The 18,567-nt window shown below is 39.5% G+C and overlaps 1 protein-coding gene across 3 annotated transcripts in view; it reads left to right on the forward strand.

Annotated features, from left to right (window-relative positions):
* The window catches only part of LOC141563590 (ecto-ADP-ribosyltransferase 5-like), a 77,877-nt gene extending 59,310 nt beyond the window's left edge, over window positions 1-18,567 (forward strand). The window contains exons 2-5 of one of the 3 annotated variants that reach the window (XM_074304906.1): window positions 10,013-10,736; window positions 11,978-12,010; window positions 12,518-13,698; window positions 16,947-18,567. In XM_074304906.1, the coding sequence (XP_074161007.1) occupies window positions 10,013-10,736; window positions 11,978-12,010; window positions 12,518-12,615 (855 nt within the window). In that variant the 3' untranslated portion in view covers window positions 12,616-13,698; window positions 16,947-18,567. The remainder of the gene's footprint in view (window positions 1-10,012; window positions 10,737-11,977; window positions 12,011-12,517; window positions 13,699-16,946) is intronic. The other 2 variants (XM_074304905.1, XM_074304907.1) reach the window with 2 other exon arrangements.

Consider the following 18,567-nt stretch of genomic DNA (forward strand, 5'->3'; position numbering starts at 1 on the left):
TTAGAACTCACAACAACTTCCTAAGATGAGTAATACAGGACTAGAGATTATCTGTTTCAGTCATGAAATTTTAAAGATGAATAAAATGAAGACCAGAGAAGAACAAGGACCAATCCATGTTCGCATGGTTCCTAAGAGATCAAATCCATCTCTTCTGGCTCCAACCTAATTATACATCTCTCCAACACACACATGACACAAGTTATGGGTACCATATATAAAGTTTAGACAGCAAGCAAGAGGAAGAAGTGTTCTGAACAAAAGGAGAACATTGAGCCTCAAAGATCTAATTTGTTCTCATAAAATCCAGGACTTGCCTGTGGTTCTGCATTGACATAATTTATTTCAAAGAAATAAGATGAGCTGAAGAAGTGGTAAGATGAGAAGAATTATAAATTGAAAAGATATACTCATGAGAGGAGAGGACATCAGAGGAAGAAAAGCAAGCATTTTAGCGATGGCTAATGGGAAGAGACAGAAGAGATTTTGCCATTGGATTATGCTACGTAACAGCTGAACAAAAAGATAATATAGATTCAGAGTCTGGGAAATGGATAATATACCTGGCAGAGAAATGTGACAAAGAAGTACTGGGAGAACTTCAGTCACCCAGGTCTCTCCCATTCCCTCTCCCTCTTCTCAGTCTCCATCTCTGTTTCTCTGTGTATAGGTGTGTCTATCTGTCTCTTTCTCTCTGTCTCTGTCTGTGTGTCTCTCCCAAAACAGAGCAACTAAGGATTTTTTTTGATTTGCTTTAGCAATTCTATTCTGGATCTTATTCTCACTAACAAAGAGGAACTCACATAGAAATGTTGGCAACTCAGGGAATCTTATCACAGCAAGACTCAGTAATAACTGGATCTCCTTACATTGCCTCCTTGCATTAAGACCTTTTCTTCCTCTTGGTTGTTGCCTAAATTTGGATATGGCACCCACATCCTGGGTATCCAGATTCTGAGAGTTGGAAGCACAGCTGTTAAGTGTTGAGGAAGGATTGGCAGGACAACTGGAGTGATTCCTTCCTAGGTTCTGGTATCCAGATTAAATGGCTGAATGGAAAAAAATCCCAGTTCTAAGAGAAAAGTTATGAATCCTTCCTAAAGTTTTTGATACAGGAGAAGATATTTAAGGTTAGTCTGATATACACATCTGATTTGGATTTACCAGATTTCAAGACACTGAGAAGAAGAATAACTGGCATCCCATAGATTAATATTCCCTGAAAAAGGTAGATCAGATGCAATAGGAGATGGTCAAAAGGAAGTACTAAAGCCAACAAGAGGGAAAATATGCCAGTGAGGAGGAAAAATGGAATTTGTTTAAGTAGACCACTATGGATGTATATCAAACAAATTAAAATTTTTAAAAGAAATGTATAAAAGATGGCATGCTGGCCAAGTAATAGAAGATGTACATAAGAGTCTGAAACAGTCTAAGGAAATAGTGACAGATATATATAATGTTCAAAAAGAATAAAGGAAGTCCAGAAATACTAAAGACAACAATATGGGGATAAAGGATGCAAAAAAAGGAGTTGAGCTATATTGGGAGTGGAAAGGAGGCTCCAAAAACAAATTGGACCATTAATTGTGCCATATAGAAAGATAACTGGCAATTGAGAAAATATAGAGTTTCAAAATTATTATTTGCTTCTATTTTCTCAGTCATGGAGAATGACCTTTGTACTAGAATTTTCAGAGGAAAAAGGAGTAGAACTTGGACATCCTTGGAAAATTCAAATCATTTGGCCCAGATAAACTTCATCCTCATGTATTGGTAGGTGCCAGTTTTTTCCAAGCCACCATCAGTAAAGTTAAAATATTGTGGATAGGGGGAAGCATATCAAGATTGGAGAAAGATAAGTGTTAACCCAATTTTGAAAAAATGGAACGAAACAGAATCTGCATACTACACAACAGGGAATTTCATCCTTCAATTTCTGGGAAAATTTTAGGATAGATCATTAAAGAAAGTGTTGTGACATTTAGAAAGAAAGAGGACCATGACTTCAGTGATGTAATACCATGATATGCAAGTGAACTGGATTTAACTGAAGGAAGGCTGTACAAAATCATCAGCCTCACTTTTTCTTCCAGAACCATCTGAGTCCAACAGCAAGCTATAGATCAAGATGACCAGAGATAGCCCTAGAGGAGAGGCAGTGGAAGGTCTTGACCTTTTTAAGCTAAAATCTTTAACAGGTCTCAATTTGACTAAAACATGGCCCATTAAATTATCAAGGCTAGATAAGAAATAATGAGACAAAGAATGGATCCTTTTATCCAAGCTTAAAAAAAAAAAAAAAAAAAAAAAAAAAAAAAAAAAAGGACAATATGAGAGGGGAAGAACCTTGGGTTTTCTGGCCAAACAGAAACAATTGCTATTTACATTCACTTTCAACCAATCAGTCACCAAACAATAACTAAGTGAGATTTGGCCTGGGACCTATTGATGATCAATTTGTGAGAGCTAGAGTGACTCACTTTTAAGGAAAATCTTAGCCCATAATCCACAGGATATCTTACAATCAAAATTTATATTCCTTTGAACAGAGCACCCACAGATAAGGATATGATATCCTATATGGACAAAGGGAAGGAAAGAGAAAGAAGAAAGAAAAGAAACAAAAAAAGGAAAGGGAAGGAAAAAAAAAAAAGGAAAACCAAACAAAAGGACTGTGTTTCCCTAAATGGACAGTTCCAGTTGGGTCCTCAGTGGGGCAGCTCCTGTTGTTGATGTTATTCTTTGTTTACCTTACTTCTGGAAAAGAATCATGACATGAGAATTGGTGGTGCCATGACATGCAAATGAATTGAATTTAAGTGAGGAAGGATTGATGAGAATTAGGTAAGGGGTATCTAAATGAAATTAGGGTTAATTGAGGTCTAGTGGCAGGTTTGGGGGTACAAGGAGTCAAATAGAGCTGTTTTGCAACCCCTTTGGATTTGGCGCAAGGATACAGAGTTAAATGAGGTCTAGTAGTGGCACAAGAGTTTCTGTAAAAGAATTTACAACCCCGAAAACCTAGATTGACAAAAGAGGTTTATTTTGGGGTTTGGAAGTAAGTTTAAAGGAAGAAAGATACCAGGGCCAGGGCTGGCGCTGGGTGGGCAGGAACCCTTGACATAGCCAGCGTAAGGATGCCATGTTTGGGGCTCCTGCAAAGAGCAGACTACAGTTTTGCCCCTTTTTATAATGGGGGCTTTTGGTAATCTTGAAAGGGGCCTGTGGTTGAAGTCCCAGGTTGGCTGCTGGCTGGTTTCAGCCAGGGTTAGAATTTGAATAGAATTCAATGAGTTTTTAGATAAGGAACTGTTTGTGCTAGAGGTGGGGAGTTGGGGAAATCTGAGCAGATTATTAGAATGGGGGCTGGGACAGCTGATGGGAGCTGGAAGAGCCTGGATATTTCCCATTGAGATTCATGGGGGTTGGGAATTAGAAAGGAATCTTAACCCACATCAGGATTGTATAAAGTCACCAGCCTCATTTTCTCCTCTGGAATATTCTGAGCCCAATCAGAAAGGAAAGCAGTGATTACCAAAAAAAAAAAAAAAAAACTGTTTAAGTTTCACTTAACTTACAATATTCCTAAATTAATAGATGAGATGAATGCTACGAAGTATAATTTTCCTACAATTTAACATAGCTTTTGATAAAATATCTCATAATTTTTTCATGGAGAAAAAATGTAAAGTAGATGATAATATAATTAGACTCAGATTTGGTTGGATGGCTAAATCCAATGACTCATTGACAGTGGAGCAATATCAATATGGCATGATTAGAAAACTCTACAGACCACTGCCCTAGAGTACCTGGTTTTCTGCATAGGCAAAATATGTGGCAGATATTCCTAGTCATATGAAAAAAAAAGCTCTAAAAAACTATTATTTAGAGAAATACAAATTAAGACAACTCTGAGAAAACATTTCACACATCTCAGATTGACTAGGAAGACAGGAAAAGATAAATGTTGGAGGAGATATGGGAAAACTGAGACACTAATACATTGGTGGTGGAGTTATGAACTGATTCAACTATCCTGGAAAGCTATTTGAAACTATACCCAAAAGGCTATGAAACTGTGCATATGCTTTGATCTCTACTGGGTATGTAGCCTAAAGAAATTGATGCGGGTTGTGGTCCCTTTAAGAAACTAGTCCTTTCAGATTGATTTATTCCTTTCTGATTCCCAACCCTTCCTAGCTGATGCATTATCAACTCAAGAAGCTTAAGACCTTTAATTCACAAATCCTGGTCAAAATCACCCCTTTGAATTCCAATAGAAGATCCGGCCTGTCCCAGCCCCAACCTGGATCTGAGTCAACTTGGGACTCCACTCACAGGCCCCTTTAGCTAAATCTTTCATTATAAAAGAGCCAAGTTGGGGTCCTCTCTTTGCACAGGATCAAAACATGCCAGCACCATGCCTGGCCCCAAGAACTCTCTGCCCACTGGAACACTGTTTCTGGTTACCTCTTATTTCTACCTTCATCTATTTCCTTAACTAGACTTTAACCTTACTTCCAAACCCCATAATAAACCTCTTTTATTTTCGAGTCTGTAAATTCCATTTCAGGGGACTCTTGCACCGCTACTACACCTCATTTAACTCCTTACCCTTGTGCTGAATCCAAAGAGATTGCAGCAGAGCTCTTTTTGATTTCCTGTACCCTGAACCTGCCAGTAGACCTCAATTAAACCCTGATTTCATTTAGGTACCCCAAATCTAGACCTCTTCAGAAATCATTTAAAAAGAGGAAAGGACCTATATGTGCAAAAATGTTTGTAGCAGCTCTTTTTGTAGTGGCAAGACATTGAAAGCTGAGTTGGATACATTGTTGGTGGAATTGTGAATACATCCAGCCATTCTGGAGAGCAATTTGGAGCTATGCTCAAAAAGTTGTCAAACTGTGCATACCCTTTGACCCAATAGTGTTACTACTGAGCTTATATCCAAAGAGATTTTAAAGAAGGGAAAAGGACCTGTATGTGCAAGAATGTTTGTGGCAGTCCTTTTTGTAGTGGCCAGAGACTGGAAATGGATGCCTATCAATTGGAGAATGGCTGAATAAATTGTGGTATATGAATATTATGGAATATTATTGTTCTGTAAGAAATGACCAGCAGGATGATTTCAGAAAGGCCTGGAGAGACTTACATGAACTGATGCTGAGTGAAATGACCAGGACCAGGAGATTGTTGTATATGTCAACAACAATACTATATGATGATCAACTCTTATGGACGTGGCCATTTTCAACAATGAGATGAACCAAATCAGTTCCAATAGAGCAGTAATGAACTGAACCAGCTACACCCAGCAAAAGAACTCTGGGAGATGACTATGAACCACTACATAGAATTCCCAATCCCTCTATTTTTGTCCACTTGCATTTTTGATTTCCTTCACAGGCTAATTGTACACTATTTCAAAGTCCAACTCTTTTTGTAAGCAAAACAACTGTTTGGACATGTATACATATATTGTATTTAATTTATACTCTATTATATTTATTAACATGTATTGGTCAACCTGCCATCTGGGAGGGGTAGGAAGAGGGGAAAAATTAGAACAAAAGGTTTGGCAATTGTCAATGTTGTAAAATTACCCATGCATATATCTGGTAAATAAAAACTATTAATAAAAAAGAAAGAAAGAAAGCTGACTGGATGCCCATCAGTTGGAGAATGGCTGAATAAGTTTTGATATATAAATGTTATGAAATATTATTATTCTATAAGAAATGGTCAGCATGATAATTTCAGAATAACCTGGAGATACTTACATGAACTGATGATAAGTGAAGTGAGTAGAATCAAGAGAATACTGTACACAGCAACAACAAGATTATATGATGGCCAATATTGATAGACATGGGTCTTTTCAGCAATGAGGTGATTCAGACCAGTTCCAATGTCTTGTGATGAAGAGAGTCATCTGAATCCAAAGAGAGGACTGTGGGAATGTTATACCACAGTCTCCTTGAGCTGTTCTACCTCAGTTTCCCTGCACTAGTTTCCCTTATTGTCCTGACTGAGTTTCCCTGAATTGTTCCATCTAAGTTTCCTCAATTAACTGTTCTGCCTCAGTCCCCTTAAGTTTTAAAACTCCCTGGTTCATTAAGACTGAGGACCTTTTGCTCTAAGGTTATAAAATGTCAATGGGAGATGAGGAACAGATCAGACATCCTGGCTCCTAGCTCCCTCTGCCTTCAAAGAATATTTAACACTGTCCCTCTAAGAGATAAGATCATCCCAGATACTTCAATTGATATCTTTACTTCTGTGTATTCAAACTTCCTGACTTTGGTTTTCAGTAAGAGTTTATTGCTTTCCCCATCCTGACAAAAACCAAACAGTTCTAACTTTTCCCACTCTTCTTCTTTTCTTTGTTTGAAAAGCTATAAAAGGGTTTTTCATTCCCCCATTCATCACTGGATACTTTGAGATGAGAGTCCTGTCCAGTCAATTAAACTCTCCAATTAATAAAATATTAAAAACTCTCTAATCTCTGTCTTGTCTCAGTTTCTCTGGCATTACAGGAACTGAATGTGGATCACAACATAACATTCTCACTTTTTGTTATTGTTTGCTTACATTTTGTTTCTTACTTATTTACCTTTCTTTTTCATCTGATTTTTCTTGTTCAGCAAGAGAATTGTATAAATATGTTTACAAATATTGGATTTGACATATATTTTAATATGTATAACATATCTTGGATTGCTTCCCATCTAGGGGAGGGGTTAAGAGGAAGAAGGGGAAAATCTGAAACACAAAGCTATGCAAGAGTCAATGTTGAAAAATTATCCGTGCATATGTTTTGAAAATAAAAAGCTTTTAAAAAAATAAAAACATACAAAAAAGAACTTTGATCTATGCCATGATAAGCTATAATTGCACAGTCAGTCTAAATAATTCCATATTGAAGTATTGTTTGACCTTTGGGTACATACACAAACAGCCTGCAAGAAAGGGTCACCATAAACTAGAACCTTTCCCTGTAAGATCAGGAGTGAAACAAGGTTGCCCACTATCACCATTACTATTCAATATAGTACTAGAAACTCTAGCCTTGGCAATAAGAGTCGAGAAAGAGATCCAAGGAATTAGAGTAGGAAATGAAGAAATCAAATTGTCACTTTTCGCAGATGACATGATGGTATACTTAGAGAACCCCCAAAGACTCTGCTAAAAAGCTATTAGAAATAATTCAGAATTTTAGCAAAGTCGCAGGATACAAAATAAATCCACATAAATCCTCAGGATTTTTATACATTACCAACACAATCCAACAGCAAGAGATACAAAGAGAAATTCCATTCAAAATAACAGTCGATAGTATAAAATATTTGGGAATATATCTACCAAAGGAGAGTCAGGAATTATATGAGCAAAATTACAAAACACTTGCCACAAAAAATAAAGTCAGATTTAAATAATTGGAAAGACATTCAGTGTTCTTGGATAGGCCGAGCGAATATAATAAAGATGACAATACTCCCCAAACTAATCTATTTATTTAGTGCTATACCAATCAGACTCCCAAGAAACTATTTTAATGATCTAGAAAAAATAACAACAAAATTCATATGGAACAACAAAAGGTCCAGAATTGCAAGGGAACTAATGAAAAAAAAGTCAGAGGAAGGTGGTCTAAGTGTACCTGATTTAAAGCTATATTATAAAGCAACAGTCACCAAAACCATTTGGTATTGGCTAAGAAATAGACTATATAGAAAATAGATCAGTGGCATAGGTTAGGTTCACAGGGCAAGATAGTGAATAAAAATAGCAATCTAATCTTTGACAAACCCAAAGATCCCAAATTTTGGGATAAGAATTCATTATTTGACAAAAACTGCTGGGAATACTGGAAATTAGTATGGCAGAAACTAGGCATGGACCCACATTTAACACCACATACTAAGATTAGATCAAAATGGGTCCAAGATTTAGGCATAAAGAACGAAATCATAAATAAATTGGAGGAACATGGGATGGTTTACCTCTCAGACTTGTGGAGGAGGAAGGAGTTTGTGTCCAAGGGAGAACTAGAGACCATTATTGATCACAAAATAGAACATTTTGATTACACCAAATTAAAAAGTTTCTGCACAAACAAAACTAATGCAAACAAGATTAGAAGGGAAGTAACAAATTGGGAAAACATTTTTACAGTTAAAGGTTCTGATAAAGGCCTCATCTCCAAAATATACAGAGAATTGACTTTAATTTATAAGAATTCAAGCCATTCTCCAATTGATAAATGGTCAAAGGATATGAACAGACAATTTTCAGATGATGAAATTAAAACTATTTCCACTCATATGAAAGAGTGTTCCAAATCACTATTGATCAGAGAAATGCAAATTAAGACAACTCTGAGGTATCATTACACACCTGTCAGATTGGCTAAGATGACAGGAACAAATAACGATGAATGTTGGAGGGGCTGTGGGAAAACTGGGACACTGATGCATTGTTGGTGGAGTTGTGAAAGAATCCAACCATTCTGGAGAGCAATCTGGAATTATGCCCAAAAAGTTATCAAAATGTGCATACCCTTTGACCCAGCCATACTACTACTGGGCTTATACCCCAAGGAAATACTAAAGAAGGGAAAGGGACCTGTATGTGCCAAAATGTTTGTGGCAGCCCTTTTCATAGTGGCTAGAAGCTGGAAGATGAATGGATGTCCTTCAATTGGAGAATGGTTGGATAAACTATGGTATATGAATGTTATGGAATATTATTATTGTTCTATAAGAAATGACCAACAGGAGAAATACAGAGAGGCTTGGAGAGACTTACATCAACTGATGCTGAGTGAAACGAGCAGAACCAGAAGATCATTATACACTTCAACAATAATACTGTACGAGGATGTATGCTGATGGAAGTGGATTTCTTCAACATAGAGAAGAGCTAATCCAATTCCAATTGATTAATGATGGACAGAACCAGCTACATCCAGAAAAGGAACACTGGGAAATGAATGTAAACTGATATTTTTACCTTCTGAATCCAATTCTTCCTGTGCAACATAAAATTCGGTTCTACACACATATATTGTATCTAGAATATACTGTAATATATTTAACATATATAAGACTGCTTGCCATCTGGGGGAGGGGGTTGGGGGAGGAAGGGAAAAAATCTGAATAGAAGTAAGTGCAAGGGATAATGTTGTAAAAAATTACCCATGCATATGTACTGTCAAAAAAAAAAAGTTATAATTATAAAATTAAATAAAAAAACAAACAAACAAACAAAAAAGAAATTAGCTACTTCCTGCTCATAGATCCAGAATCCACAATCCATGTAGCCCAATGCCTCATGTTGTTGTTCTGTCATTTTTCCAGTCAAGTCCCATTCTTCGTGATCCCATTTGAGGTCTTCTTGGCAAAGATTCTGGAGTGGTTTGCCATTCTCTTCTCCAGTTCATTTTACACTTAAGGAACAGAAGCAAACAGGGCTTTATGGCTTGCCCAGAGTCACACAGCTGATGTCAGTCAGAGTCTATATTTGAACTATGTCTTCCTGACTCAGCAGCATTCTGCAAGCTATCTCCATGCTGTATTTTATAGTTGAGGAAACTGAGCCACAAGACAGTAAAGGCAATAACCATCAAAGGAAGAATTGAATTCATGTCTTGAATCCAGAGACAGTGCTTTTTCCATACTATACTGCCTGCCATTGTCAGTCAGTCAACAAACATTTGCTCATTGCCTACTCTGTGCCTGGCACAGACAGGAGAAGACCTGCTCCCTTCCTTCAGGGTGCAAGTACTTTCCTTCTAGGCTGAAGTTCCACACTGCATGGGCCTAGTTTTATCTAAGGGACACAAAGGAAAACAAAGAGCTTTCAAAGAGCTCACCCAGTGGGGGGGGGGGGGGAGAGACAATATAACGTTCTAAATTAGTAAAGCCTTATTGGTGGCCATAAAAGCCAAGAGACCCTGAGTACCTTCTTCATATCTTCTCTCTCTTCTTCTATCCCACCATAGACGAAAGGCAAGACCATAATTCTTGACATGGCTCCAGATACTTTTGATGATGCTTACACTGGCTGTGTGGAGGATATGGAGCACGTTGCCCCCATCCTGCTTCATAAAGAGATGGCTCAGCACAATCTGTTCAGAGAATCATGGCAGGCTGCCACAGCTTCTTTGAAAAGTTATCAGAACCTCTCCCTGCCCCCAGGATTTCAGATCCAGCATGTAGTGGCTATCATGGTCTATACTAACTCATCCAACCCTTTACATCGGGAGCTCAACTCAGCTGTGAGGAATCAGGGCAGGTCTATTGAGGCCTACATGGACGATTTTGCCTTCAAGGCCTGGCATTTCTACCTGACGCGAGCCCTGCAACTGCTGAGGGCTCCTGAGAGCTGTAAGGAGGACTCTCTGCAGACTGTATTCAGAGGGGTGGGAAACACCCACTTTAAGCCCAAGAAACTTCAAGACAACATCCGTCTTGGCCAATTCTCCTCTACTTCTGAGGAGCAGCAGGTGGCCCAGAGGTTCGGCAATGCTACCCTCTTTACCCTGAGCACATGCTTTGGGGTCTCCATCAAGAACTTCTCAGTCTTCCCCGATGAGCGAGAAGTGCTCATCCCACCCAGTGAGGTTTTCTCTGTATCTAACTTTTCCCAGGATGGAACCCGAAACCTGGTGACTCTCAGAAGTCTTGGACAGACATGTAGCTACTTCAACTGTGCCTACCTGAGAAGTGAGTATTGATCACAGCAGACTGGGAGGTGGGACATTGGAGAGCAAAAATGGGAAGGTTGTAGCATAGAAAAAAGAAGAAAAGGGGAAAGGAAGCTGTTTTAAGCATCATGGTGGAGCTCAAGAGTCCTGGTCTTGGATGTGAAAAACTTTGGCTCTGAGTCCAGCCCTGACATGAATTTGAAGTTTGAACATAACAAATCCATTTCCTTCTCTGGACCTCAGTTTGCTTTACAAAATGAGAGGGTTGCACTCACTGGTTTTGTTTATTTATTTATTTGGGATGGGATGAGGAGAGAAGATAAGTGGGGTTAAGTGATTTACCCAGGAGAACACAGCTAGTAAGGGTCAAGTGTCTGAGGCCAGGTCCTCCTGACTCCAAGGTCAGTGCTCTAGCCACTGTACCATCTATCTGCCCCTCACTGGTCTTTAAGGTCCCTTTCAGTTCTAAAAGTCTATGATGATTTATACTTAGTTGCTGGCCTTCAATGACCATGCCTTTGAGACATAAAAAAATTGGATTGTAGGCTTGAGGTTGGAATTCCTAACTTTATTATAGAGTCCTTTTGTGATCTTCGGCAAATCCCTCTCAGAACCTCAGTTTCACCATTTTGAAAATGGGAATTTTATTTCCTCCACAGGAGCTAATATCAAGGTCTTATGAGATCATAGATATGAAAACTCCTTGTGAACCAAAAATCAAAGTACAAGTGAGGATTATCTTATCATATGCAGCTATTTTGTAAACTGAGAGTCACTAACATCCAAGTTCTAGCCAAACTGTCTCTCTATGACTAGTGTTTGAAATGGGAGATGGGGGCAGAGAGGGAAATCATGTCCCCATTTTCCAAAGGGAAAACCTGAGGCAAGGAGAGGGGAATCTTAATATGTTCTCCCTGCCCTAGTCCCACTGTGCCATTAATGATATGCTTAGCTATGCTTCAGAAGACAAGGATGGAGGCTGGTTCCTTCCTCTTAAAGCTCACTCTCTCAGAGGGCAAATCATATACAAACACATAACTACTGCAATATAGACAGGAGGCAGCATGGGGCTGTGGGGTCTCAGAGCAGGGAAGATATACTTATAGCAGGGAAGCTTTTCTAGAAGGAAGTAACATTTCATCCTATCCTTCACTTTTCCAGAAGTGGCAATGATATGTCACAGTAAGAAGGATTTGAATAAGAGGCAGGGTAGGATATGGACCTAGATTAGAACTGACATCATTTCTCTTTACATTTCAGAAGAGAAGAGTCAAAGCTGTGTGGTTAAATCAGGTAAGTTATTTGATGCTTCCATCCAAATTTCCCAGCTCTCTTCCCATTCCTATATGCCCTTCTGTCCATGTTCTCCTTTCTCAGCTCAGTCCCTGTTCCCATCTTTGCATCCCTCTCTTCTTGTCACATGATGGACATTTAATAGATAGCTTTTCAAATGCTTGACTTACCTTCCCCTCTCCTCATGTGCCTCTCCTCATTTCCTTCTCTTGCTTCCTCTCCCTTATTCTTTTTCTATTTCATTGATGCCTTTCCTTTTCTCTAATTCTCTCTATCCTCTGTTCTATCTGAATCTTCCTCACCTTTTCCCTCTTCATGGTTCCTTTTCTTCATTTTCTCCCTGTCTCTTTTCCCCATCCTTCTGTACTATGTTTTCTCCCTCTCCTGTTCCCTTTCCCCTTTCCCAGCCTCCTATTCTACTCATCCTCATCCCTTCTCTTTCCCCTTCTTTTGTTGCCCTTTCCCTCCTCATTCCTTCCTTTCATTCCCCATCTCTTCTCCCCACAGGAAACATTAATAGCCTCGTCCTTGGGAAGATGGCACCATGGCTTTTTGTGGGAACCCAGCTTCTGCACCTCAGAAGTTTCTACTTGAATTCTTTCTAAAGAAACTTAGCTTTTTCCCTGCCCTATCCCCATCAGCCTCCCTGATCTCCAGTCACACCAAACTCTTCCATTAAAGTCCTCAAGGATTTTGACAATACTACAAGATGATAGCACCTTGTTGCCCCCTGGTGGTGAATATTCCCATTGCACTGCATCCAGTCCTTTCCTGGAAATTCCTCTAGGTTAAACATATCAGATAAACATATTGGATGCTTTATCAGAACAAGTTGACTTTTCTGAAGACCCTGATTTTTATTTGGCCTTATTACTACATTATATAGCCCATAATTATCTGTGAAAAGGAAGCTTAGGGTAGAAAAGGCTTGGGGTTAGGCTTTGGGTCATAACCTTAGAGTAGCCTCTCTTATCTCATTTTTCCAAATCCTCTCTATTCTTCTGTGACTAACTCAACTTCTGCTCTAAAAAGGCTTATCTTCCAGAGATCCAACAACCTTCTTTGCCTACCTCCCTCATGAGTCATAGACAGTCTTATGGCATTTTTTGTAATGCTAAGAGGTTTTGTTTTGGAATTTTTTGGTTTATTTGTTTTTTCTTAATCCAGATGATTTCATTAGTGTAAAGAATTCTGGGTAAGAAAATGATGTCTGTTTTCCATCATTTGACTTGTCCTGGATCACCCACATAGTATGTTTCTACTTCCAGACCTTTCTGGCTAAATTTCTACCCACTATACCACATTGCCTTTCTATTGTAGTCTTATATTATTTTATTAAACTTTTATGCTAGAGAAAGAAAGAAAAAAGAAAAATGCTAGAATGGTTTGCCCTTTCTTTCTCCAGTTCATTTGACAAATTTGGAAACAGGGCAAACAGGGATAAGAAACTTGCCCAGGGTCACACAGTGACTGATGGTCTAAGGTCACATTTGAACTGAATAAGTTGAGCCTTCCTGAATTCAAGCTCAGCACTCCATCTACTGTGCCCCCTCATTGCCCATCCCATCTCTGGCATATAAGTGGTATTTAATAATACTTTTTCATTCATTCAATGGAACAGAGTTGGAAGCATGGTGCTTTTATGAGTGAATACCACAGACCAACATTCACATGCAGATTTCAGGACTGTAGCGAGCTATCGTCTCCAGAAGCTGTTGGATCGCTCTCTGGGAAGAGATCTGCTGTGTCTACTCAAATCTCTCAGACAGATTCTTCTTCCTGTAACGAACCGTTGTCTCCAGGCAGTTGCTGTTAACTCTTGTCCAAAGAAGTGACTTCCCTTCCTGCAGAGAGCCCCGTCAAGTCAGATGTAATGCAAAGTCTTCTCCTCTTCCTGGAGTGCTGTCCTCTTTATCCTCCCAGAGAATGGGCGTGGGATAATGCAAGGGCTTCTGGGAAGAACCACTTCAGCCAATGGGCTTGCTCCTTCTATCAAGTCAACCTGAGTTCTCACCTTGTAATTGTCCAGAAAACCTGAATTCTCACCTTGTCACTGTCCAGACAACCTCAGTTCTCACTTAGTAATCCTAACATCTCCCCCTTTCTTTTGATTTAGAACATAGGACAGTCATGACCTTGAAACATAAATCCATCAATATGGGAAGTATTACAGATAATTACATAAATTACATAAGCACATAGTAACATAGTAACGTAACACATGCTAGAAGTATATAACATAATCATAAATTGAAAATTTATAAATGTCCATAAGTCCATTGTCCATTAGTCTCATCTTGTGTGAGGAAGTCCAATGATTCCTGCTGGTTTTTAAAGTTCTTTAACAGTCTTCTTATTATCCATGCTCTTTCAGTGTCAGATGTTTCTTAGATCTTCTCCTTTATTTTGAGACCTTTCTCTTTTTCTGTCTCTCTCTGATGGACAAGGCGAATATGACTCGTTGGCACCCATCTGATTCCTTCTCCTGCTGAAGAAATACAAGCAAACCCTCTCTCCCAGGCATTTAACCTATCTAATTACCTTCTATTTACCACTTTCTAAATCTCTTCTCATCATCTGGCAATTACATCGGACTTGTTTGCACTGGACACAGCCCTGTTGGTTTAAAAGGCCTGTATTCTCCCCAAGTGTAATCCATTTTTGCAATCTGATTGCCTTTTGGTTGACTGATTGGGTAATCCCTTTCTGCCATGTGATTGCTTTTCTGCTGGTTGATTAAATCAGAGTCCTGGCCTTCTAAAGGTTCTTTGGGTGTAACATCAGCTGCCATCATGCCCCAAGTCTTTTTTGCCTGGGGCCCTGGACCTGGGCCCCTCATCCCATTTCCCTGAATTATTCTACACTCTGATGCCCAATGGAGTCCTCTGTTGCATTTTGGACATGGGGTTTTAGGTCTTCTCTCACCCTGTCTTCTCACTGTATCTCCATACCTACACTGAGCTCTTAGATGCCCAATTTTTCCACATTGAAAACATCGCCGAGTTTCTCTAGAAGGCCCTTGCCAGGAGGGACCCTGTCTTTCCACATTCATCATTGTCCGGGTATAAAAAGCATTTGTTCCCACTGTAGCACAGCGTCTTATGATCTCCTCTAAAGAAGCATCTTTGTCTAATCCCCATATAATTCTTCTGCAAATCTCATTGGCATTTTCCTTAGCCAGATGTCTGGTCATTATTTCTGTAGCTGCATTTTCTCCAATAGTTCTTTTGACAGCAGTTTGCAAACGTCCCACAAAATCTGCAAAAGGTTCATTGGGACCTTGCTGTATTTTAGTGAAAGCCTCTCCACGATCTTTCTGTCCAGGAAGGACACCCCAAGCTTTTATTGCAGCCTTAGCAATTTGCTCATATATTGTCATGGTATAATTAATCTGTTCCGAATTCTCTCCATATTGACCTTCACCAGCTAAGTGCTCAAAAGTGAATTGTGTGTTAACTCCTATTTCCAAATTGCATCTGACTTGAATTTTACATAATTCATGAAATTCCGCAAGCCATAATAAATTTTCTCCAGGTTCCAGACATATCCTTGCTATGGATTTCCAATCATTCGGGGTTAGGACTTCATAAGACAAACCATCTAGTAACATTTTGACATAAGCTGATGTAGCCCCATAAAGGGTACAACCTTTTTTCAAATCCTTAATTTTATTCAAATCTAAAGGTGCATATCTTCTCCTTTTTTTACCTACAGAGTCAGTATTTTCAATCACAGGATATGCATGTATAAAATCACTTATATCCTGTCCTTCTCTCTTAGCTTTAACCAATGCTTTTTCTAATCTTGTCATAGGCTTAGACTGCTTCACAGACAATTCTGTTTGTGTTTCTGCCTCTTCCTCTCCTCCTTCTTGCTCCACCCCTGAAGGGTTAATTGAGGGAGGAGATGGGAGGTGCTCCTGTTGCTGTTGCTCAGAATTGTACTTAACTTCATTGTTATCTGATTCATCCTTTTCACCTAGTTTAGTTGACACTTCCCCATTTTGCTCCTTCATCTCTTCCTTTAGAATAACATTGTTTAAAGCCAATTGGATTACATTGTATATATGAATTGTATCTTTGGAAATTGAGTTTGGCCTGGAATTGTAGTGTTCACCTAATTGCTTTCCTACTAATTCCCATTCATCTGGATCCAATTCTTCTTCCAGAGAAAAAGAAGGACATATGACCTTCACAGTTCTTAAAAGTTCAGTAATCTCCTCTAAAATTATAATCAATCCTTGGCTTTTCATAATCTTGATGATGCTCTCTAAACATTTTCCTTGAACAGAAGGTGTTTGCCCCATTTCACTATAGGAGATTGCTGGTTTAGCCCTTAACAAGTTAAGTTCCTTATTTATCTATTAGCACGCTCACTTAATCTTTAACAAAGTTTCCTCGTTACTCACGGTTCTGGGTCAGAGAGACTGAGATCTAGATCGGAAGCTTTTCCACTGGAATCAGGACTGTGTCTGTCCCTGTTCGGGCGCCAAATTGCGAAGGTCTGGTCTAGCTCTTCTTGTCAGGATAAGCAAATGTCCTTGCCCCACATTGGGCGCCAATTGTAGCGAGCTATCGTCTCCAGAAGCTGCTGGATCGCTCTCTGGGAAGAGATCTGCTGTGTCTACTCAAATCTCTCAGACAGATTCTTCTTCCTGTAACGAACCGTTGTCTCCAGGCAGTTGCTGTTAACTCTTGTCCAAAGAAGTGACTTCCCTTCCTGCAGAGAGCCCCGTCAAGTCAGATGTAATGCAAAGTCTTCTCCTCTTCCTGGAGTGCTGTCCTCTTTATCCTCCCAGAGAATGGGCGTGGGATAATGCAAGGGCTTCTGGGAAGAACCACTTCAGCCAATGGGCTTGCTCCTTCTATCAAGTCAACCTGAGTTCTCACCTTGTAATTGTCCAGAAAACCTGAATTCTCACCTTGTCACTGTCCAGACAACCTCAGTTCTCACCAGTTTCTCCCCAAACTCTCTCTTTTGCCCTGTAAAAATTTAGTTATGTCATCTAGAGCTCTCTATTCATGAGTGAAAACCTCAATGCTTCTGAAATATTGTTATCAGGGTTAGAAATCAGTGAAACCTAAAACCACATGTAAAATCAAAGCTCAGATCACCAGAGAGGTGTGCCAGCCTCTGCCAGCTCACAATCCATTAGTTCATACTCTGGCTCCTAAAGGAGCCCACAAATGATTTTGCAGTAGTTACACCCATAGAATCTGATCTCTCTTCTCTCACACTCTCCACTTTCTTCACTCATTCCCCATCTTCTTCTGTCCTCTGTAGGCACAAATAGTAGTCCTTCAGAAGGGGATCTTATCTAGGGTTGTTAGTGGGAGCCAAGCTTCTCTGCTTCTCAGAACTTTCTGGGGGCAGCTAGGTGGCGAAATGGATAGAGCACCAGCCCTAAAGTCAGGAGGACCTGAGTTCAAATGTGGTCTCAGACACTTAATACTCCCTAGCTGTGAGATCCTGGGCAAGTCATTTAACCCCAATCGCCTCAGGGAAAAAAAAAAAAAAAAAAAGAACTGTCATTGAGTCCTTCCTGGAAAGAGTGCCTAATACCTACCCTATCCTTTTCTCTGACCCCCATTCATGGGGACCTTGTAAAAGTCCCTCTATAGTAATTCAAGAAAGAATACTAGCTGAAATAGGAAATGGAAATCATTCCAATATCTTTGACTGAAAAACTACTCAATTGAGCTGAACTGAAGTTCATGATTTCAGCTCCCTGGTGCCCCCTTATGGTAAACATTGCCACTCTACCCAGTCTCCACCTTCAAGTTTCTGTATGTACCCAGTGACATGTTATTGAGATTTGATAATCTCTCTGGAGCCCTCAGTTCAACTTAAAGGCAAATTTCCAAACTTAGTGCTCAAAGTGTTTTGTACTAAACTATATCACTGATTATTTAGTTTCAACTAATTTCATAATCCCTCCACTAACAGCACAGCCAACATTTGGACTTCATTTCTCCTTCAAGTCTTTTTAAATTGCTGGGAGCTGTTTAGCCATACATAAGGGTTAAGGTGTTGTAGCTGAAGACATCCCCACAATGTTAGAGTCTTCAGGTTGAAGAGGGGATCCCAAAACTCAGAAAATCCTTAAAGGAAAATCCTTCAACTCTCCTTCAGTGAGGGACCCCGATGGAAGGACAGTTTTATCTTTGTTATCTCGGTGGGGTTGACTCAGTCCTGAAACTCATTGAATTCAATTCAAATTCTAGCCCTAGATGAAACCTATGTATACTAGCCAACTTGGGACTCCACCCAAGGGCCCCCTTTAGCTAAATCTCTCATTATAAAAAGAGCCAGACTAAAACCCTCTCTTTGCAGAGGTTCCCCGGAAATTCCCAATCTCAATGTTCTGACTCCGCCCCTGCCTTTACCTACCCTAATTGATTAGAGCCACGTATATAATTCATTGGAATCTCACATTAGATGCTGATATTGAAGTTGATGCTAAGGCTGCTGCTGCTGCTGAATGCTTTAAGACCAAAATGGATCCTTTGGTCCCAGAAAATCTCTCCTCAGAAATCCAAATAAAATATTAAAAACTC

The sequence above is a fragment of the Sminthopsis crassicaudata genome, chromosome 3 (genome assembly GCF_048593235.1).
Source record: "Sminthopsis crassicaudata isolate SCR6 chromosome 3, ASM4859323v1, whole genome shotgun sequence".
Taxonomy (NCBI): Eukaryota; Metazoa; Chordata; class Mammalia; order Dasyuromorphia; family Dasyuridae; genus Sminthopsis; species Sminthopsis crassicaudata.